This window comes from Pimephales promelas, chromosome 21 (genome assembly GCF_988280905.1).
Source record: "Pimephales promelas chromosome 21, fPimPro1.hap1.1, whole genome shotgun sequence".
In the NCBI taxonomy this organism is placed as follows: Eukaryota; Metazoa; Chordata; class Actinopteri; order Cypriniformes; family Leuciscidae; genus Pimephales; species Pimephales promelas.
The window spans coordinates 2,201,115-2,224,508 of NC_142789.1; the positions used below are offsets into that span (position 1 = coordinate 2,201,115).

At 39.4% G+C, this 23,394-nt stretch overlaps 2 protein-coding genes across 5 annotated transcripts in view; one reads left to right on the forward strand and one right to left on the reverse strand.

The window, feature by feature from the left end:
• Positions 1–12,558, forward strand: part of srpk1b (SRSF protein kinase 1b) — a 55,202-nt gene extending 42,644 nt beyond the window's left edge. For 3 of the 4 annotated variants that reach the window (XM_039663346.2, XM_089124880.1, XM_089124879.1), the window contains 7 exons: positions 8–212; positions 2,261–2,662; positions 5,649–5,749; positions 5,910–6,017; positions 7,751–7,820; positions 10,966–11,058; positions 11,275–12,558. In XM_039663346.2, the coding sequence (XP_039519280.2) occupies positions 8–212; positions 2,261–2,662; positions 5,649–5,749; positions 5,910–6,017; positions 7,751–7,820; positions 10,966–11,058; positions 11,275–11,459 (1,164 nt within the window). In that variant the 3' untranslated portion in view covers positions 11,460–12,558. The remainder of the gene's footprint in view (positions 1–7; positions 213–2,260; positions 2,663–5,648; positions 5,750–5,909; positions 6,018–7,750; positions 7,821–10,965; positions 11,059–11,274) is intronic. The other variant, XM_089124881.1, reaches the window with a different exon arrangement.
• Positions 12,559–16,814: 4,256 nt separating this feature from the next.
• Positions 16,815–21,778, reverse strand: lhfpl5a (LHFPL tetraspan subfamily member 5a). Its single transcript, XM_039663243.2, has 3 exons — positions 21,228–21,778; positions 17,296–17,535; positions 16,815–16,897 (listed from the first exon to the last, which is right to left on the reverse strand). Exons 1-3 carry the CDS (start codon positions 21,637–21,639, stop codon positions 16,887–16,889), a joined length of 663 nt encoding a protein of 220 aa, XP_039519177.1. The 5' UTR covers positions 21,640–21,778; the 3' UTR covers positions 16,815–16,886.
• Between the last annotated feature and the right edge of the window lie 1,616 nt (positions 21,779–23,394).

Consider the following 23,394-nt stretch of genomic DNA (forward strand, 5'->3'; position numbering starts at 1 on the left):
CCTTCAGATGGCCAAAATGTCCAAGAACAAGAAGAAAAAGATGAAGAAGAAACAGAAGCGTCAGGCTGAGCTCTTGGAGAAGAGGATTCTGGAGATCGAAGGACTGGAGAAAGGGCCTGAGGAAGAGGAGGATGAAACGGAGACGCCCGACAGCACCCCATCAGTCCCCAGCGGTCACACACTGCATGACATCACAGCCGAGGGCACGCTGGGTGAGGGAGACACTTGATTATTAGGATTAGTATGGTTAGAGCAAGGCTTGGCTTGACTTGGGCTGGTAAGCAATAGAGTCAGACCGATATATCGGCAGACCGATATTATCGGCCGATATTAGGCATTTTCCAAACTATCGGTATCGGCAGTTATAATGGCAGATAAATGAATATTTCAAAAATAAAATAAAAACGGACGAAACACGCTTGAACCATGTCATGAGTGTTGGAGTTGTATAGTTTGTCCACCAGAGGGCACTCTACACCGTTCCTGTTGGCAACACTCGTTGAGTTGGTCACAATACATACATTGCTTGAATAACAATTAAAAGAACATCCCCATCAGTTCTCTTAACTCAAATAACTCAAAATTTGTGACTATCACGTCCAGTTTAACTGCTGTTAAATAAGCCGAGAGTGAAGCGGAATTAGCTAGTGATAGTTACGTTACGTTGTTACAGTGTAGTTGACTGACTGTCCTTTTAACTTTCGACAATGTGACTGAAGTATTTCTTTAATAGCGCGTGACAGTTACAGCAATGAGACGTATCATCTCTCCTTGGCCTGTTATATTCAAAATTAGGGCTGTGCAAAAGTTAATTGCGATTAATCGCATCCAAAATAAAAGTCTGTGTTTACATAATATATTTGAGTGTGCTGTATATAATTATTTTGTATATATAAATACCTATGCATGCATGTATATATTTAAGAATTATTTGCGCTTAAATTCTGTATATATATATAAATACATAATCTATATTCTATAAATATAAATATTTTATATAGGAATAACACATTTTCTTAAACATATACATGCATGTGTGTGTATTTCTATATACAAAATAATTATATACAGCACACACAAATATACTATGTAAACACAGACTTTTATTTTGGATGCGATTAATCGCAATTAACTTTTGCACAGCCCTATTGAAAATGTAAGTTTTACAATTTGCAATATGACATTATCTATTGCTTAATTATGGCTCATCATAGACTTGCTAACCACAAAGCTAGCTAATGCCACTATCATCGGTCTGTTCTGTTGGGACAATAAAAGAAACGAGTTTCTTTTTAAAATGCATTATCATATTATTTTAGTTAAAACTCATAAATAACTACAAATAACTAATGTTAGGGAAATCTGTTAATGTTTTGTTGCGCATTTCTGAAATCAAAAAAGTAAATAAATAAATATCGGCCGATATATCGGAATATCGGATTTTAAAACCCAAAAATATTTGTATCGTATCGGCTTTCAAAATCCAATATCGGTCGGGCTCTAGTAAGCAATAGAGCTGCTACACACTTCCTGATTCAGTTCTGATTCACCAGCTCTCTATGTGATTCGGAATCATTTGTCTAATAAAGAGATTAGAGGTAATAAATCTGTCCATTTCCAAAAATATGTTCCCAAGCATGTGGAAACCAGCTATTGTTATGCTAGTTTTCAAAAGTGGTGATCCTCATTCCATTTCAAACTACCGGTTCTGTTTAATGAAATAATTTCGATTCACTAAACAGAAGCGTTTTTTTTAAAGAGTAATTGTGAATTGAATTATACTGGCTGAGATTTTAACAAACTATTAGATTGTATTAGATTGCAATTAATTAGAAAAAACATAATTTTACCTAGCCCCAGTAAGCAAGCGCCTAGCAACCGCAGATCAGTGCGCTCAGAACACCTTAGCAACTGCTTAGCAATGCTCTGACATCCATCAGCAACACCTTAGCATTATATCGTCAAGCACAGGCAAACATCACATACGTTTTCTTGAAAACTAAATGTAAATCTAAAGCAGTTGTTAATGCAATTAATTATATCATTATTAACTAGCTCTGCTCAGTAGGCGCTAATATTTGTGCAATATGTGTAGTGCCCCTCGCATCCCAGTCGTTATGAAAAAAACATGCTTCCAGCTACTGTCTTCATCAATTATGACTGGTGTTGCTGCTCTTCAGAGACTTCCGCCATGAGAAATCAGCGTTTCAACTGCGAGATTGTATTGAAATCCAACCTTTTGATCTTTTTCCCACTCCAGACGGAGTCTCAGATGGTTGGTCTCAGCTCAGAGGCGGCGTCAACGGCCACAGCCCGGGCCTCGAGGACGAGCCGGGCCTCGATCTCCAGCAGCAGATGAAGGACGACACCCCCGTGAACCCCTACGACAGCGGCACCGAGGGCTCCGACCCTACTAACCCTTACCCAGCATGCAACGGCACCGAAGAGAAAGAGCCCAGTCCTCCGTCCCCTGCCGCCACAGACGGTAATGGACCTTTGATTTGTGGCGTTGTTGAGTCACAGTGCCCTAGGGTGCAGGATCAAGAGAGCCCCACGACGGAGCTGAACGGCTCTGTTGAGGGCCCCAGAGTGGAGGTGGGCCTCACCATGGAGGTGGATCCCAGCGCGCAGGCGGTCACAGAGGAGGAGAGCCTGAAGGACGGTCAGTGCGGAGCCCTCGCTGGAGGAACGCCCCTCTCTTTAATTCTCTGTTTGCGCCTTACTAACTGCCCTCCCTCTCTCTCTCTCTCTCTCTCTCTCTCTCTCCGCCTTTGGTGTTTCCTACAGTCTCCTAACACTGAACTGGTTTTGCTAATATACTAAAACCGTCTGATTTTGCTGTGTTTGAAGGAGTAGTTCACTTTTGAAAAAACTTTTGCTGATAATTTACTCACCTCCATGTCATCCAAGATGTCCACGTCTTTATTTCTTCAGTCGAAAAGAAATTAAGGTTTTTGATGAAAACAGTCCAGGATTTTTCTGCATATAATGGACTTCGAAGTCCAAAAGACAGTTTCAGTGAAAACTGCAAACTGTTCGAAATCAAAACGAACAAATCTTTTTCCGAGTCATTTGGGTCATTCAATGAACGAAACCAATGAATTGACTCGGAAAAAGATTTGTTCATTTTGATGAACGAGTTCGAACAGAAGAACATGCATCACAGAACAGAGCAAGGCGAGCATTTGAGCTTAAAAAACGTAAACTTTGTTCTTTATTTATGAAATGAGCGATGGTTTCACTTGATAAGACCCTTATTCATCGTCTGTAATCGTTTAAAGCCCTTTGAACAGTTTGCACTGAAACTCTCATTTGGACCTTGAACCGTTTGGTCCCCATTGAAGTCCATTATATAGAGAAAATCCTGGAATGTTTTCATCAAAAACCTTAATTTCTTTTCAACTGAAAAAAGAATGACTTGGATGACATGAGGGTGAGTAAATTATCAGCAAAAGTTTTTTTCAAAAGTGAACTACTCCTTTAATGGCAGTATTAATCCAGGAAAGGGACAGTTCACACACAACATGCTTTCAATGAAGTAGTGGTGGGCGTTATGATCAAAATCTTATATCAAGATATGAGTAATTTTACTTCACGATAACTTCACGTGTAGTTTTTGGCGGCCTGTTTTAATTTTAGTTTTAGTCTAGTCTTTGTGTCAAGCTGACATTTTAGTTTTTGTTAGTTTTAGTCACGTTCATACTCTTTTTAGTCTAGTCTAGTTTTAGTCAACGAAAACTGATGACATTTTAGTCTAGTTTTAGTCGACGAAAGACATAGTAAACGTTAAACAACATTTCGCCTCGTCTCGTTTTGGTCAACAAAAATGAAGAGACATTTTAGCATAGTTGTTATCATTTAGTTATAGTCATCATCACATGACCAGCATTCACGTTGCGTCTCGTCTCGTTTTTGTCACTGGATAAAGGTTCGTTGACGATGATATTTAGTCATAATTTTCGTTGACGAAAGCAACACTACAATAACGATAGTTAGTTATTTTTGGTTTTTATGATATTGATATCAACATATTTCGTACCCTTGAAATTTCATAATTCTTATCACCATTTTCAATATCGTTTAAAAAACTAATACTAGCCTAAAAAAAAAACTCTCAAGCTTACTGAAGACCAGTAAAGTGATAAATAAACCTAACTGAAAAATGTCGAGCATAAATAAGAAATTCTTTAAATATGAAAAAAACTCTATTAAAATTAAATATAAATGTATTCTTATTACAGTTACGAAACCGATTCAGTCAAGAGCAGTGAGAGATTTTTTTTTTGTTTGCTGTTGTTTGATCAACACTAATAACAACAGTGCGTTTGGACGCTGTCACTTTAAGACCGGCTACACGGATCCATTATACTCGTGTGTTTTCTTTACTTCCGTTCAGACAAATTATTATTTACACTTGCAAATGCATGGCCATTTTGGCACAGGTATGAGTATTTCACCGTTCTAGCCCATTTAGGCATGAAAAAGCAGTCAGTTCAGTCTACAGAACTGTGAGTGAGTACTCTTGATGCTTATTGCGGTTTAAAATCACCTATTCATAAATGGCATTGTTAAAAGACGCATGCATTGCAAACGATAAGCTTTCGTGACCGCACAGCAACTTCTGCCGCGTTAAGCGCGAATGATTTAGTTAGTGCTATTTGTGCATTAAAGCGTTTGACGCGAATTCGCGTCTGCCGCCCAAGTTTAAAAATCTGAACTTTGGCGTCAATTTGCGCCACGTTAACCAATCAGGAGCCTAGCTGCTTGCTCACATGGTGAAGTATCTGGATGCTTCAATAAATTATTTTGTAATATGACTAAATGCCTGGTGTGGTTCTAATGCACAGCAAAGCAAATATTTTATCACTTAAAACTTTATTTCAATATACGAGACATGTTCATTTTGTATTGAATGTTATTCATTCCATATCTAGATTATATGAAATATTAATATGATGTAAAGACAACCAACATACGTGTGCATAAGTTCGTGTCTGGACGTGAGAGAGAGAAAAATCACAGGACAGGTTAATAACTTTTGAAGGCTGGCTTTATTTATCATCTCTTGATGAATGCTCGATCGACATAAAAACAATGAACATTTCGCTTCAAACTTTTGTTTTTACGTGCGTCAGTTTCACTCTTGACGCGCGAATTAACACAAAGTGGTCAAGCGTCAAACTACACGCGTCAGGCGCGAATTTGACGCGCTATTCGCGTTCAGTGTGAACCTAGCATAAGTTTGTGGAGTAAATATATAGACTATTTACACAGCTTTAAAAATGGCGGCTGCTGGTGTTTCGGCCAATCAGCGTATGCTAACATCACTGGTAGTTCCTATGGTGTTGTTTTAGACCCTACTCTGAAACTGGAGCTAAATTAGTTCCCCTAAAGGCATTCCTAGAACTAAAATCATGCGTCTGTCTGTCTGTCTGAGTGTGTTACCACAGGTGTTCACGGACAGATAGATGTTTTTATTCTGCTGCTGATATTGATTAATAGAGAGCTGCTTCTATATTAGACTCAACATCCTACAAAGCTTTATAAATCAGCAAACACTGAACCTCATAAGAACCGACACTGAGTGTGTGTGTGTGTGTGTGTTATTGACTCTAAATCGTCTTTCTCCTGCTTCTGTTTTACTGCAGCTAAGAATGCTGCGGGAAACCTGCTCCTTAACCCCCTGGAGCCGCTGAACTCGGAGAAGATCCAGGTGAAAATCGCTGACCTGGGAAACGCCTGCTGGGTGGTGAGTCTGGAGTTTTCAACACATGTATAACAAAAAACAGCTCAATCAGAACGTCATTTATATTTAGTCTGGTTGGTTGATACATTAGTTGAATTTACTGATATCTTCATGGGTTTTCAGTGGTTGGTTCCTCCTAAATTAACTGGTTTGTCGTCATCAGCATAAGCACTTCACAGACGATATTCAGACGCGGCAGTATCGCTCTCTGGAGGTGCTGATTGGATCAGGATATGGGACCCCAGCTGACATCTGGAGCACAGCCTGCATGGTGCGTTTGACATAAGAAACACTGTTTTTGATTCTGATATATGGGATAAAACTCCGCTAGTGAAGTGTGCAGTTCCAAAACATCCAGGTTTTGAGTCTCTCTTAGTGAGATGCCTGGTATAGAGCCAGTGTTGTAGTACTCGAGACTCGGACTCGTCTCGAGACCATATTTTAATGGTCTTGGTCTTGTCATGGACTCGTGTGCATTTGGACTCGGAATTGACTCGTACTCGAACATTTTTTTTTTAGGACTCGGACTTATTCCCGAGTCCACTCGAGTTCAATTAAAAATATTTTTCATGATTATTAATGTATGTTAATAAAATATTTCTTTAAATTGATTGACACGCCCAGTGATTGGTGATTTTCTAGTGTGCAACTGCGCATGACAAATTGTAATAAAATTACTTTTAACACCACCTACTATGTGGCCTTTTTACCCTAAACTGATCATATTTTTTAAACTCCAAGTAAATTCAGTAAAAAAAAAAAAAAGAATTTCTCTAAGTAAATAAAAGTAAATTAGGTAATCAACCTCACTGGACTCGGTCTCGACTCGGACTCGACTCTCTCTGGTCTCGGTCTAGACTCGGACTCGAGTGAGGTGGTCTCGACTACAACACTGTATAGAGCACCAACTTTCCATGACCCAAATAGCTTTCCATGTGGAAACTTGACTGAGTTTGGTGTTAGCCTGTTGCTAAAGTAATGACCCTATACTTAAAGGGATACTTCAGGATTTAGCATTAAGCTTTGTATTAGCAGGAAACCTGAATTACCGTGCTTTCCACCCTCATATCCCCCCGAGACGAGAGATTTATGTATTTTTTGTCTGGGAAATCCTCCGATGACCCAATAATCGTTATTTTGAGTCATCAGAGGATGTTCTGTCCAGAGGCTTAAGACTACAGTCAGTATTCGGGTCTGTCCCGCATGTCCTCAACCCGCCCATAGAGGGTGATCTCACTCACAGAATGAACACATAGTGTCGGCCATCTTTTTTTGGAAGCTAAGGGGATAGTTCACTTTGAAATTAATTTTTGGTATGTTTTAGCTTACCTCAAGGGCATCCAAGATGTAGGTCTTTGTTACCACAGTATTTTCAATTTTGATATTTTTAGGTCAAAGTGTTCTTGTCTGTCAGTCAAATAATGGAGGTCTATGGTCACCACCTCAAAGAGCATGCACAGAGAAGTCCAGATTAAACATGATTTAATGACTCGTAAATGTAAGTACACATCATTAGCCTAAGACACGAAACGAGCGGTTTGTGTGAGAAAACCAACAGTATTTATATAGTTTTTGCCTCTTGTAACCACAGCCACGTCCATTTGATCTGGTTACAAGTGGTAAAAATACATTTTCTGGCTTCTCTCAGTCTAGAAAGCTCCAAATTCAAATATAATTTCACATTTCTTATGACCCATTTTAAATACACATTCATCTTTCCAGAGGTGAATTATCCCGTTAAGTTGTACTCCAAAATGAAATTTTCTTTAATATTTTGTTATGGTAATAAACAGTAAGGTGAGGTTAAACTCCATCTGTATCAGCATTTCAAGCCCGCTGCGTAACGAAAGAGTCTTGTCACGTCGTGGCGGCTTCAGTTCGGGCAGGGGTGAGAAGGTTGGTTTGGCCTTTCAGATAGCAACCTACCATCTAGAGAACTGGATACTAGGAACGCTGTGTCCGCACACACATATATTGGTCTTCTCAAAGTGTGTGTCTTTCTAGGCATTTGAGCTGGCGACAGGGGATTACCTGTTTGAGCCTCACTCCGGAGAGGATTATTCCAGAGATGAAGGTAATTATTCTTCCACAGGTTGCCAGGGTTCACACACATTTTTACCAATACATTTCCATGACTTTCCCATTTTATTTTGAGGCAATATTCATGACAGTCTTTGTATACTGGCAAAATAAGAATAAAAAACATGTTTAAATTAGTGCTGTCAAACGATTAAAATAATTAATCACGATTAATCGCATTAATGTCAGTTAACTCGTGATTAATCGCACATTTTTATCTATTCTAAATGTCTTTTGATTTCTTTTTGTTACATTATTTTTTTTCTCATTTTAATGCTCTTATCAACATGGAAAAGTGGATTGGCTTGTTTAGTGCAAATGTTTATTTATTTATTTATTTTATTTTTTACGTAACGTTACTATTTGGCCGGCTCGCAAGCCGAAACGAGTGTGTGTGGCACAAAACGTCCTCACGCTGCGCTCTGAAACCCATTCATTTCAATGGCTTGCGCCGCGCGAGGACGTTTTTTTGCTTCTTCGACCAAAGCGCAAAAAGTTTGCTAGGACAAAAAGACCGTTAATCGCGCGATAAAAAAATTAACGCCGTTAAAATGTGTTCGCGTTAACGCCGTTAATAACGGGTTAAACTGACAGCCCTAGTTTAAATGTATCATAGATCTAAAATCAATGACTATTATTGCTAATCGATTGCTTGCTATTTTTAATAAATTAAAGCTGTGACTGTGCCAGAGGTTTCCCCACGTCATGCGATGCCCGAATGTGTTGAAATTTGTTTTAAAAATATTAGCAATTAAACCAGGGCATGAATTTTGTTTTGGATGATGTAATTAATTGAAAACATATATTTTTTAACAATACAATTACCTCGGGTAAATCCTAAATGATTGCTCTGTGTACTGTATGTGTTTTTACTTTAGAGTAATTTTTGCACAATATCGTACAGGGAAGCTTGAATTGAACTTACAAAGTCAGAAAAATAAAAACAAATAAATTACAAGCAGTTGCACAAATAAATACCATAGAATAAATAGAAATGAACTGGGGTTTTTATGCACTGGGCAGATCTAATAGTAGTGTTCAGGTACAGAAATACAAAAAAAAAAAATAAGTGCACAAATGTGAAATAATACTGGATAGTTTCACTGTAAATTAAAAACAGACTGTTTACATTTGAAGACACAACAAACTTTGTTGACGAGGATACTCACCAAGACCAACATTTTGAGATAATTGTGTTTTTGTCCATTTAAGCACAATATGCCACAGAAAATGTGGTTCTTGCGAGCTGTTTGCGATGTGCGCACGATTTGGACGTGACTGAGAGCGCACAGAAAAGTTAAGCACTGTATTAAAAATATTGCTTGGAATCACTTAAAAAAAACTTGAATTTTTAAATTGACAAGACTTAAATAGATGTGCAAATGATAAACTTTTGTGACGATGCAACACTGTCCTGATTGGCCAATTGTCCGGAAACCTGAGCGAAAGTCTTGTATCACTGTGTGCAGTGCAGACGCAAGTGCTGATGTAAAGCCGTTCGTGTCATAATAAGAGAGAAAGATATTTGTGAAACAAATTTCCATGACTTTTCCAGACAATGACTTTTCCAGGTTTTTTACGCCCATACGAATCCCATGGTTTGGATTCCGCCCACACAACTTCTCCAGACCCGCCGTGAATCAAAAAAGCTCTAACACATGAACAAACAGTTACGACGAGAGAACAAATCACACTATGCCTATTAATTAGCACTTGAACGAGAGCCATTGCAAGTTTACAAATGACTCCCAATGCATCCATCTCTCAAGCGCAGTGTAATATTTGAGCTGTCATTACGGAGGGGAATCGCTGGAGAGGTTGTGTCCTCTAAGCTGTGTTCAGACCGCCAGCAAAAATCATTTTTTTTGTATGTCCAGATTTGATCAAGATGGGTTATTGAAAGTCTGGACAGCAAATTTGGTTCACATAATATACTGAGGTCGATATTTCCCCAAACACGCTGATCCAGCCGACCAATCAGAACACACTGTGCTTATCAGAAGGCGGGGCTTCATAGAGACAGGAACTAAACAGAGTGTTACTGACAGACTGGGAATAGAGGAGCCACAACTATGGAGAATATTTGTGAAATAATGTGTTTTTTGAACATTCAAGCATAAAATCCTTTTCTAGTAGAGCCCAAAAATCAAAATCAGTAACCCTCTGATGGTCTTCGGTCACTTATGACTGAATAAGTTTTGAATTTTAAAAAAATCACAGCTTCATCAGAAGGTTATGATACTTGGTGACTTTTCTTGCATTTGGTATGTGAATACAAAAAAAAATTGAGATCATGATCCGAGCATGCTAAGTCTTTGGTCAAAAATGACCAACCCATAGGAAATTTGGACATTTGAATGGGAAATTTACAAAAACACAAAAGTTCTCTGAATTTTTGTACAATCTACAAATCGGCCACGATTCTAAAAGACAGTACATCGCAGTAAAGGGGTGACACTCTACAACATCAAGAGTGCAAAAAATTCACACACACACACACACACACATACAAACACACTTTTATACACATACACACCAATAAATTCAGATTTAAAAAAAATCTGTTTTGAATTGTTTAAAATCACAGCTTCATCTGAATTTTACGAAACTTTGTGACACTTCTGGCATTGGGGATGTGAACACAAAAAAAATTGCGTTCGTGATCCGAGCATGCTAAGTGGTCGTAAAAAATTAGTCACGATTTTGGTCTTCGGTCAAAAATGACCCCCATAGGAAATGAATGGGAAACACTTTTTTATCACTATTTCTAAAAAAAAAATTAAAACTTAATAAGAAATCATTTTTAAGATTGTTTCAAATATATATTTAAATCCTCCACAAAAAAAAAAATTTGGAATGGATGAAGTTTTATTTTTATGTGTCCGGCGGTCACTTCTGACTGGGAATGCTCAGGACGTGACTCCTAAACGAAGACCATCAGAGGGTTAATATATGCTCTTTCAAAAATTCAAATAAAGAGAAAGGCCCATTATGTCCTCTTTAATATACAGGTACAATAGGACTTGTTTTGTTCACTAAATTCAAGGACAAACATTCAAGGTTTTATCAGACCAATTCAAGTCAATAGTTTTAAAAGTTCCATCTAATGCTTGTAGTAAATGGTTGTCTTTTGTGAACAGATCACATCGCGTTGATTATCGAGCTGCTGGGGAAGATTCCTCGTAAACTCATCATGAATGGCAAATACTCCAAGGAATTTTTCACCAAGAAAGGTACATCTGTCAATAGACACACGTGTCACATGAGTAATCGCTCAGCTAATGTGTTTCACTTACTCGTCATAGATTGATTAACGAGGTATGTCAGCGCTGCCATTTATGGGATGGCCAAACATTTTTGGGAGCGTGCGTAAATGTCACTATTCTGAAACTTATAGTTCTCACTTTAACTTTTAATTGGGTGTGTCCATCCATTTGTTTGTGTGCTAGGTGACCTAAGGCACATCACCAAGCTGAAACCGTGGGGTTTGCAGGACGTACTGGTGGAGAAGTACGAGTGGGCCCGAGACGAAGCCCAGAACTTCGCGGACTTCCTCATCCCGATGTTAGACCTCATCCCAGAGAAAAGAGCCACGGCTGCCGAATGCCTCCGTCACTCCTGGATCGCCTCCTAGTGGCCAAAACCCTCCAAACCACACACAAACACACACACACATGCGCACTTCTCTGAACTCATGAATGCTCACCACTGACAGACGCTGTCTTAAGAGCCGTTCCTGGTGTCCTGGCAGAAATTAGCCGCAAGGACGAGAAGGTCCGGTCAAGCAGATCTAATCTGAAGTTGTTCGTCGTTGCTTTTTTACGTAATTTCAGTGGTGATTTCTCTAACAATCACTTTTCTATCAGTTTCCGTCATATCACAGGATGGTTTGAAACGTGTCCGGGTTGATTTGTCTTCTCGACAGGTTGGACTTTGTCAACTTGGTGTCCATTTTCTTAAAAGCAAGAGTAAAACGGACTCAGTAGCTGATTGTAGTTTTTCTTCAGTGTTTTAACAAACGATGTTTTCCTTGTCTTCACAGAGGGTTTCACATCCATGTCTGAATGAAGGGAGCATGAAGGGACATTATTGAAGTTGTGAGTGTCTTCAAATTGAATGTGAGCTACCGTACAGTGCAGGAGAAACACACACATGTAGATTTACCACAGAGGGCAAAAATAAAAGGTTAGAATTTCCCATTTTGATTTTAGGATTATCATGGTTAGAATAACTCGTCGTATAACAGTAATAATGACCTTTAATATGTGAATGCCAGGGAGGAGTTTTGGGATCAAGGTTTTTTTGAGTAACATAATCTAAAATCAGTGAGAACGTTTCACATTGTGTACATACTCATACCAAAGAGTTGGTTCGTCACACGATCAGTGTTGTACAGTCTTAAGCCCCATTATTTGTGTACAGTTTTGTTATAAATGAATGGCTTAAGAAAAATGTTTAAGAATCACTGATTCGGAGATGCCTTGAAATGAATCTGTGCATCTCTTGATGCTTTTTCTTCCCAGTGTTGCTTCAAGCAATATTAGTTTTTGTCCTAGTTTAACTTTGAAAGGCCTTCGCGTTCTCTTGGATAAGCCAGTTTCGTTTGAGCTTGATCACAAACATCATCCTCTGCTTCTCTGCTCTCTGTTTTCATGAATGTCTCTGCTTTTGCTTGTTCAGCACTGAACTCAAATTGTTTCTGTAGTAACTTTAAATAAAGTTTTTGAAATGGCTTTTGGGACTTCAAAGTGTATGTAGTTTAGATTGACGGCAAAAAACGTATATTGACAAGAAGTGAAAGCCAATAGAACGTTTCATTGCAACACCAGCATCCGCCATTTTGGGGTGAAAGCGGCTCGGCGGTCATATATTATACATATATTTAGTCCAGTGCAGAGGTCATTTTTAGGTTGAAATGATTAGGTGATTATTTTAACTCACAACAGTTAACGTTATACCAGATAAAAAAGAAGTTGCTACGTAACCAGGCTAAACCCCCCCCCCCCCCCCCCCACATAACTTGAGACAGGGAAGTTAATTAATTATATTACTGTCTACATTAAGTGTGACTGGTAAGAATAAAGTGATATCAGTTCATAAAGTTATAATAACGTTAGACCGTTTCCAGGAGGTACACATAACGTTACTTACAAATTAAGTTATCCATGAAATAAATGAATTCAGCAAATAAATGTAATTGTACTAAAATGTAAATGTTGGACAATAAATATATAACACCAATAGAATAGCTTTACAGTAAACTGTTTTTTTTTCTTCAGTTTTATCTTATATTAATGAGCGTTAAAGCTAGACTATGTCAACAACAACAAAAAAAACAGCCACTGTCCAAAGTGGCAATTAAAGTTACATAGCAATGCATCATGTTCTATAAGATCATCATGTTTGTAGCACGATTCAGGGGATTAAAACGTACACAATATATTTCAGGCCTAGTGGAGCTGGTAACTAATAATAGTAGTAAAGGTGTAAAGTTGATTAAAATGGAAATACTCACTAATGCAAGAAAAACTACCTCAAAAAACTGTTATCTGTGGTGTTGTCCAGTAACTCCAGTTGGAATTTTCACCCCAAAATGGCGGCCGCGCCACCTAGTGGCTGTTACCAAAAAAGCATCAGAGTTTCGCCTATTGTTCTTCTATACTCTTTGTTAACGGTAACACTTTACAATATGGTTTCATTTGTTAACAAACTAACAATGAACAATACTTTTAATATTAAAATCCAAAGTTGTATCCCTTAATGTTAATGCAGTGTGAACTAACATTAACCAGGCTAATTAATGCTGTACAGATACAGTACATTGATCATTGCTAGTTTGTTAGTTAATGCATTAATTAATGTTAACAAATGAGACCTTAAAGGATTAGTTCACTTTTGAAAAAACTTTTGCTGATAATTTACTCACCCCCATGTCATCCAAGATGTCCACGTCTTTCTTTCCTCAGTCGAAAAGAAATTTAGGTTTTTGATGAAAACATTCCAGGATTTTTCTCCATATAATGGACTTCTATGGGAACCAGACAGTCCAAGGTTCAAAAGACAGTTAATAACAGTTTCAGATGCAGCTTCAAATGTCTTTAAACGATACCAGACGATGAATAAGGGTCTTATCATGCGAAACGATCGGTTATTTCAAAACTTATTCCAAAAATGTAACTTTTCTAAGGACAAATGCTAGCCTTGCTCTATTCTGTGAGGCGCGTTTGTAACGTCACGTAATACGTAATTACGTTCAAAAGGTCACGGGCGACGTAGCCGAAAGTACAGAGTCAGTGTTTACAAGTTGAACGCATAGGTTGAACGTGCAAACTAACTCAAACACCGTTTACAAAAAAGGAATTAAAAGGAAAAACAACGATGTCGGACGATTTTGATTCTGAACTTCCGGCTACCGTGACCTTTTGAACGTAATTACGTATTATGTGACGTTACAAACGCGCCTCACAGAATAGAGCAAGGCTAGCATTTGTCCTTAGAAAAGTTACATTTTTTGAATAAGTTTTGAAATAACCGATCGTTTCGCATTATAAGACCCTTATTCATCGTCTGATGTCGTTTAAAGACATTTGAAGCTGCATCTGAAACTGTTATTAACTGTCTTTTGGACCTTGAACCGTTTGGTTCCCATTGAAGTCCATTATATGGAGAAAATCCTGGAATGTTTTCATCAAAAACCTAAATTTCTTTTCGACTGAGGAAAGAAAGACGTGGACATCTTGGATGACATGGGGGTGAGTAAATTATCAGCAAAAGTTTTTTCAAAAGTGAACTAATCCTTTAATGTAAAGTGTTACATGATTAACTTTGATTCATATCACGAAATAACAGCATGTCCCATTTCCTCTCTGAATAAATGAAGTGCACGTTGATTTTAATTTGTGGAAGACTGTTGTAACGTGAGCTAGTGCTTTCATGTCTTCACAGAATGATTATAGCACAGGTATAGATTTTTATTATTAATAATGCCATTTACAAGAACAACACAAATAGCATTTCTGTAAAGGCACATTTCTGATTCAGGAGATTCGGAGCGGCACTAAAACGTGTGTGTGATGGTCTCTTACTAGACGTGAGCATTTAAATTAAAGGTAAAAAGACTTGATTCAGTCATGAATGGCTGAGCTTTTAAGCGAATTGGTTGAGTGAGTGATTCAATGGCTATCCTATCAATATGGGCCAACATTTCTAAAGAATGCTTGTTGAATCAATGCCACGTAGAATTAAGGTGAAAGGGGGTCAAGCACAGTATTAGTGTGGTGTTCCTCATAATCCTTTATGTGAGTGTATAATCCATTCAAAATTTGAATTAAACTTTAGTTTTGCTGCATTAGGTAAGAGAATGTTAATTTATTATACAAGATGGCTGCCGTGCCAAATTGTGCAAATAGTATGCTTGCTTTTCTGTTTAAATTATAATGGTTTGTGAACATACAGCTGCTTTAAAGGGTTAGTTCAAAAATGAAAATTAAGTCATTAATTACTCACCCCCATGCGGTACCAACCCCGTAAGACCTTCGTTCGTCTTCGGAACACAAATGAAGATATTTTTGATTAAATTTGAGAGCTGTATAACTACCACATTGGCTCCTAAGGGACTGCCTCTTGACGGCCCAAAAAGTCAATGAAGAAAATGTTTAAATATCCCAAGTGACTACCGTGGCTCAACTATATGTTTATCAAGCGACGCGAATACTTTTTGTGCGAAAAAACAAACAAAAATAACGAGTTTATTCGACTATTTTTTTTCTTCCTTGTAGGCCAGAACGAGACTTCCTTATAGATTTCCACGACGCATGCGCGAGAATTGCGATCTGAAGTGGTGTAAGCTGGTGTACGCAGATCGCAAATCTCGCGCATGCGTCGTGGAAATCTATAAGGAAGTCTCGTTCTGGCCTACAAGGAAGAAAAAAATAGTCGAATAAACTCGTTATTTTTGTTTGTTTTTTCGCACAAAAAGTATTCGCGTCGCTTGATAAACATATAGTTGAGCCACGGTAGTCACTTGGGATATTTAAACATTTTCTTCATTGACTTTTTGGGCCGTCAAGAGGCAGTCCCTTAGGAGCCAATGTGGTAGTTATACAGCTCTCAAATTTAATCAAAAATATCTTCATTTGTGTTCCGAAGACGAACGAAGGTCTTACGGGGTTGGTACAGCATGGGGGTGAGTAATTAATGACTTAATTTTCATTTTTGGGTGAACTAACCCTTTAATAGCAAATCATTTATGATGATGTGTAGATGTTATATTTATGAAAAATATTTCATGAAATTCTTTTTAAATGTGTTTTCGAAGGCTGTATCTCGGCTGACTCGGTTTGAAGGGAGCCTGCGCATCACATTCTTCATTCCGCCTGTTTTGAAGGATGCGTTATAAGTGTATCGTTTGTCTCCTCTAATCGCCCACAATCCTTTGCACACATTCCATACAGAGAAAGAATTAGTAGAGTTTGTCCAATTTCACTGTCATTCAAGAAAAATATATTTTGGATATAAAGTCATTGTTTTCTTTTGTTTAGTTGTAATTTAACCACGTAATGCTAAGCTTGTTCATGTGTGTAGATTAGTGTTGGAGATAAGGACCGAAGGACTGAGAGGTTGCCCATCCCTGATCTATGGTCACACGTGATACAAATTCACAGGTCAAAGTTCACCAAACCAAGCAAAGTGTAAACCTTCTTCACTCTTCCTTCGCTCTCTAAACCATCTAACTAGCAGAAAAAGCCACTGAATGAGTTTACGAATTACAAATATTTGAGTCACTGCTATATCACATAAATAATAATCAGCTCAGATCTTTCTGGTTTACTGATTTAATTTTTTACTAAACTCAAAAGTGATTTTTTTTAAACAAATGCTCTTAACAAAATTCCTCAATTTGGCCATGGTCTCAAAATATAAAATATATTTAAGAAGTTTACATAAAAATGTTAGTAAACTGAAAGGTGGTAACACCCTTTTACAGACATCGAGGATGATTGTCCTTCATCTTTCAGAGATGGACAGATAGTGTGTCGAGCCTGATGATGTGCAGAAGTCTTCATGCTTCCTCTAAAGAGAAAGAAAACACAGATATATTAGTTTATCAACAGCATTCACCTCAGTGTATGAGGAATATAGCACCGGATTGACATGATAAATAGTGTTTTGCAGAGTTGTTCAAGTGGATAATCGCACTAATGAAAGGTGCACACACATCCGGCGCAGATAATAGACTTCTTTTTGCTAGCACTGCATGCTTGAAGAGGGTTCTGGGATTACAGAGAGAACTGCCGTGGACGTAAAAGAAATCCTATATGCACATTCAGCACGTCTCTTTGGACTTCAATTTTGCTAAACGACACAAGATACCGGCTTGCTCCACCGATGCTATTTTAAACATGCATGCTCCACTGCTCATTTCTTCTGTCAATCGTTTAGTAGCACGCCCAAGTCTTCTGGATTCATACCTTTCTTGTCATCCACCTGGAAGTCCTCTGGCAGCAGTTTGTCTTGCCGGTTTCCCAGTACGAAGGCCAGGAAGGATAATATGAGGGAGTCCATGATGCTGATGATGGCCAGGATATACGCCCAGCGCACCGTACAGTTCCCCAGTGTGTATTTATCCGTCCGCTGCCCACACATCCTCTTCACCTCCTCCGAGTCCCAGCCGTCCGGGTAGATCATGCAACCAACCACCATGCAAGTCGCTGAATATCAAAAAGATGCCCAGTCAGGTCAATATTACAAAAAGATTTGTTTAGGAAAGATGGGCTATACAACGTTTATTGCGGTCCTCAAATTGGATTGGCTAAGCGGCGTTTAGCACTTTTCCCTCTTTGAATCACTCCGCTTGTGTTCGCCTGTTCCAGAGACAGACGTTTTCAGTGACGGTTATGTGTTTTCAGGGACCGTTTCTGCAGGTTACGTTGTTACGCCAATACCCAGTAGAACCTTATTGTACACAAGATCCAGGGGGCGGAGTTGGATCCAGATATATAGGTGGTGGAGATGGGTAGAATTAGGGGTGGGGTTAGGCATCAGGGGGTGGAGCTGAATAAGATTAGGGGTGAGGTCAGGGGATGGAGATGGGTTTAAGGGTGGGGTTAGGGATCAGGTGGTGGAGATTGGTAAGATTAGGGGTGGGGTCAGGGGATGGAGATGGTTGGGTTTAAGGGTGGGGTTAGGGATCAGGGGGTGGAGATGGGTAGGTTTAGGGGGTGGGGTTAGAAGCCTGGGGGTGGAGACGGGTAAGATTAGGGATCAGGGGTGGAGACGGGTAAGATTAGGGGTGGGGTTAGGACCAGGTTGTGGAGATGGGTGGGGTTAGAAGTCAGGGGGTGGAGACGGGTAAGATTAGGGGTGGAGTTAGGGATCAGGGGGAGGAGATGGGTAGGATTGGGGGTGGGGTTAGGGCTCAGGGGGTGGAGATGGGTAAGATTAGGGTTAAGGGTCAGGAGGTGGAGATGGGTGGGGTTGGCTCAGGGGGTGGAGACGGGTAAGATTAGGGGTGGAGTTAGGGATCAGGGGGAGGAGATGGGTAGGATTGGGGGTGGGGTTAGGATCAGGTTGTGGAGATCGGTGGGGTTAGAAGCCAGGGGGTGGAGACGGGTAAGATTAGGGGTGGAGTTAGGGATCAGGGGGAGGAGATGGGTAGGATTGGGGGTGGGGTTAGGGCTCAGGGGGTGGAGATGGGTAAGATTAGGGTTAAGGGTCAGGAGGTGGAGATGGCTGGGGTTGGCTCAGGGGGTGGAGACGGGTAAGATTAGGGGTGGGGTCAGGGGGGCCGAGATGTGGGGGTTAGGGGTCAGGGGGTGGAGACAGGTAAGTTTAGTGGTGGGGTCAGGGGCGGAGATGTGGGGGTTAGGGGTCAGGGGGTGGAGACGGGTAGGATTAGGGGTGGGGTTAGGGATCAGGGGGTGGAGACGGGTAAGATTAGGGGTGGAGTTAGGGATCAGGGGGAGGAGATGGGTAGGATTGGGGGTGGGGTTAGGGCTCAGGGGGTGGAGATGGGTAAGATTAGGGTTAAGGGTCAGGAGGTGGAGATGGCTGGGGTTGGCTCAGGGGGTGGAGACGGGTAAGATTAGGGGTGGGGTCAGGGGGGCCGAGATGTGGGGGTTAGGGGTCAGGGGGTGGAGACAGGTAAGTTTAGTGGTGGGGTCAGGGGCGGAGATGTGGGGGTTAGGGGTCAGGGGGTGGAGACGGGTAGGATTAGGGGTGGGGTTAGGGGTCAGGGGGTGGAGACGGGTAGGATTAGGGGTGGGGTTAGGGATCAGGGGGTGGAGACGGGTAGGATTAGGGGTGGGGTTAGGGATCAGGGGGTGGAGACGGGTAGGATTAGGGGTGGGGTTAGGGATCAGGGGGTGGAGACGGGTAGGATTAGGGGTGGGGTTAGGGATCAGGGGGTGGGTTAGGTAAGATTAGGGGTGGGGTCAGGGGTGGAGATGGGTATGTTTAGGTGTATGTAAGGTGGGAGGAGTTTGATCTGGATCCAACTCCTCCCCCTGGATTTCGTGTTCTGCAGCTTCTTTTCAGTTTCAGCTTTAGTTTGGAATCGTTCAAAAGATCCGACTTAAAGAAATTATTACTTTTATTCAGATACATAAAATTGAACAAATGTTACAGTTAAGATGATCTATCTTTTAAACGAATGCTCTTTTTATTAGTTTCATCGAGTAAGATTCATCAAAGAATCTTTTTAAAATACAGTTTTCTACATTGATAATAATAAGAAATGTTTCATGAGCAGCAAATCATCATATTACAATAGAATGAAGACCGTAATAGAGTAATGGCTGTTGAAAGTTCGTAAAAACAATTTTTGATCAAATAAATCATCCTTGAAGAGCATAAAAAACTAGTGTTTCTAGGTAATGGCATTTCTAAAACCTATTTTCTGTTTATTGAGCCATAAAAGCTCAATATTCATAGGGCATCATATTCAGAAAACATCAGCATGTTCGCTTGTGTGATATTTCTCAATAAAATGCAGTTATATTTTTCATTTATATTTTTTTTTTATAGCTACTCTTCCCAAACAGCAGATTACTCCTTACTCCCATTAGTTTGATCATTACTATTAAATCTGTCTTTAGACAATGGTGTAAATTGTTCAGGAATTATTGTATACTTTAATGTTTGAGTCCATACAGCAAACTAACTCTTAAAAACAAACCCGCTCTGAAATATATCCACTGGAGGAAAAGCATGACCTTGATTTCTCTTTTATCGTTGTTAGAAATACTCTCTCGACTTTCAGAAATACTTTGCATTAGGACTGTTGCCTGGCAACTTCAGCCACACTTAACTCATTATTCATTATTCATATGACAATACACTGTCTGCTGGGCAGCTGGTGCTGCGCTGGATATTGCTTTACACACACACTCTCTCAGTTTCACACTCACTTTCTTTTAATGAGTATGCATTGCAAATGCATTGTTATGTAATTTGGTGTGATGGGAGGGTTATCTGTGTCCTCAGTGATTCATTATATGGGACCAGACTTAAAGCATTATATTTCACAAAGCAGTACAAATATATTCCACTAATACAGTAAAGCAGTGTCTAATCTGTCATGTGGAGCTATCCAGGGCGCTGAAGTCCTCGTGCGTTTCACAACACTGTCTCTACCGCCTCAAGAATCGAGATGAACGAGTTTTGAAGAGTTCAGTTCTTTATTATAACCTTCATATGCCATTAACACCCATTGTACTGATAAACAATCTGTCAAAAGATGTTTGTTTTTGATAATTGAAATAAAGCTGCAAATTACAATAAATAATTTTTGAAAAACGTAAATGAAAAATCTGAAATGTTCCCTTGTCAACTAACTGAAACAAATAAAAAAAAAAACGCAAATATTTCACAAGCAAAAATGAATACATAAAATTAAAACTAAAATATAAAAACAGGTTAATTCAAAATCTTGAGAAAAAAAAACTATGATATAAATAATATCTTATAATATTATAATAAGACAAGGACTGACCTTGTGCGACCTTTAATCGCAATTAATCTTTGCACAGCCCTAACTATAATATAATTACATTTCTTCATTTATGGTTTAATATTTTATTCTTTAATTATTAGGGCTGTCAAACGATTAATCGCATCCAAAATAAAAGTTTGTGTTTACATAACATATGTGGGTGTGCTATATATATAATACACACACATGCATGTATATTGTAGAAAAAAATATAATATGAATTATATAAGAATCTATATACATGAAAATATATTCTTAAATATATTCAAGCATGTGTGTGTATTTATATATACAAAATAATTCTACTCAGTGCACCCACATATATTATGTAAACACAAACTTTTATTTTGGATGCGATTAATCGTTTGAGAGCCCTAATTATTATTGAGGTTTATGTCATAAAAAACTCACAGGCTGCCAGCTGCATCCATGCGCAGATCTTGTACACACTGCCCGAGTTGCAGAAGAAGAACAGACTAAAGCAAACGATGGTGCCCACGATCAGCAGCAAAGAGATCCCGACGAAGAACATGGCGGTTTTGAAGGCGCCCGAAGGGATGGAGCCGAAGTCCAGCGCGCTGCCTTTACACACCAGCTCTCCAGTGATGGGGTTCCCGATGCAGTAGTGGAAGAGCCCGAAGTATCCCGACTGAGGGGTGTCCACGCTGTCTCCGATCCAGTACGGCTGGATGAAGATCACCACGCAGATGATGGCGAAGCAGATGGTGAAGATGGTCCAGAGCACGCCGACCGCCCTGGAGTTCCTCACGTAGTTGGTGTGGTAGATCCTGGCAGCCTCCTGGGCCGATAACAGCTTCGTCATGTTAGCCGGAGACGATGGTCCACCCGCAGGTGTCCGCTAACACAGAGGAGATGTGAGAAGTCCTGTTAGTCACATGCAGAACCGATGATCAAGTCTTCCTTGAATCAGTCCACGTCTTGAAATAAACCTGACGATGAAGATCTCCATTCTGAAGGAACGGTACACTACGGCTCTGGTCCCTCAGCTCAAGTTACCCAGAATCCCTGTAACCCGAGTCAGGTGTGCTCTTCAACTTATCTGACTGACGAGAAAGTTTGGAAACGGATGAAAGTGCTCTCTTCGTTCAGACAAACTCTGTGAGATCATGGGATTATTAATTAATGGAGGTGTTCAGTGACACTGTGTCTGAGACCGCTCTCGCATTCACTCAACAGATGGAGATTCTGTTACAGCTGTACTCACTCGCTTTGGTGCATCTCTCTGATCAGGATAGATAGATAGATAGATAGATAGATAGATAGATAGATAGATAGATAGATAGATAGATAGATAGATAGATAGATAGATAGATAGATAGATAGATAGATAGATAGATAGATAGATAGATAGATAGATAGATAGATAGATAGATAGATAGATAGATAGATAGACAGACAAACAGACAGAGAGAGAGAGAGAGAGAGAGACAGATAGATAGACAGACAGAAAGATAGACAGACAGATAGATGGACAGAGAGACAGACAGATAGATAGACAGACAGAGAGAGACAGACAGACAGATAGAAAGACAGATAGATAGATAGATAGATAGATAGATAGATAGATAGATAGATAGATAGATAGATAGATAGATAGATAGATAGATAGATAGATAGATAGATAGGCATGCAGGCAGACAGACAGACAGAGAGATAGACAGACAGAGAGATAGATAGATAGATAGATAGATAGATAGATAGATAGATAGATAGATAGATAGATAGATAGATAGATAGATAGATAGATAGATAGACAGACAGACAGACAGAGAAATAGATAGATAGACAGAGAGATAGATAGACAGACAGACAGAGAGATAGATAGATAGATAGATAGATAGATAGATAGATAGATAGATAGATAGATAGATAGATAGATAGATAGATAGATAGATAGATAGATAGATAGATAGATAGATAGATAGGCAGGCAGGCAGGCAGACAGACAGACAGATAGATGGATGGATGGATGGATGGATGGATAGACAGACAGACAGGCAGACAGAGAGATAGATGGACAGATAGATAGATAGATAGACAGACAGATAGATAGACAAACAGACAGACAGACAGAGAAATAGATAGATAGATAGACAGACAGACAGGCAGACAGAGAGATAGATGGATAGATAGATAGATAGATAGATAGATAGATAGATAGATAGATAGATAGATAGATAGATAGATAGATAGATAGATAGATAGATAGATAGATAGATAGATAGATAGATAGATAGATAGATAGATAGATAGATAGATAGATAGATAGATCAGCAGTATCCGCTTCAGCCAGCAGGAGGCGCTGTGACATTAGGAACAGAACAGAAGCTCTACACTGAGGAACAGGAGACTGGCCGTCTCGTCTTCAGTTTAATCACTGATTTATTATTCTATTACAGTCAAGTTCTGTGTTCAGAGTTCAGACAGAGCTTTATGAATGTTCCGCTTTGACATATAGCCTAGATATTGTCTGGCAAAATCAGATTAGCCCTGCTGTCAGTGGAATAATATGTGCAAACCACTACATAATCACCCTGTCAGTTTCAACAATTGGCCC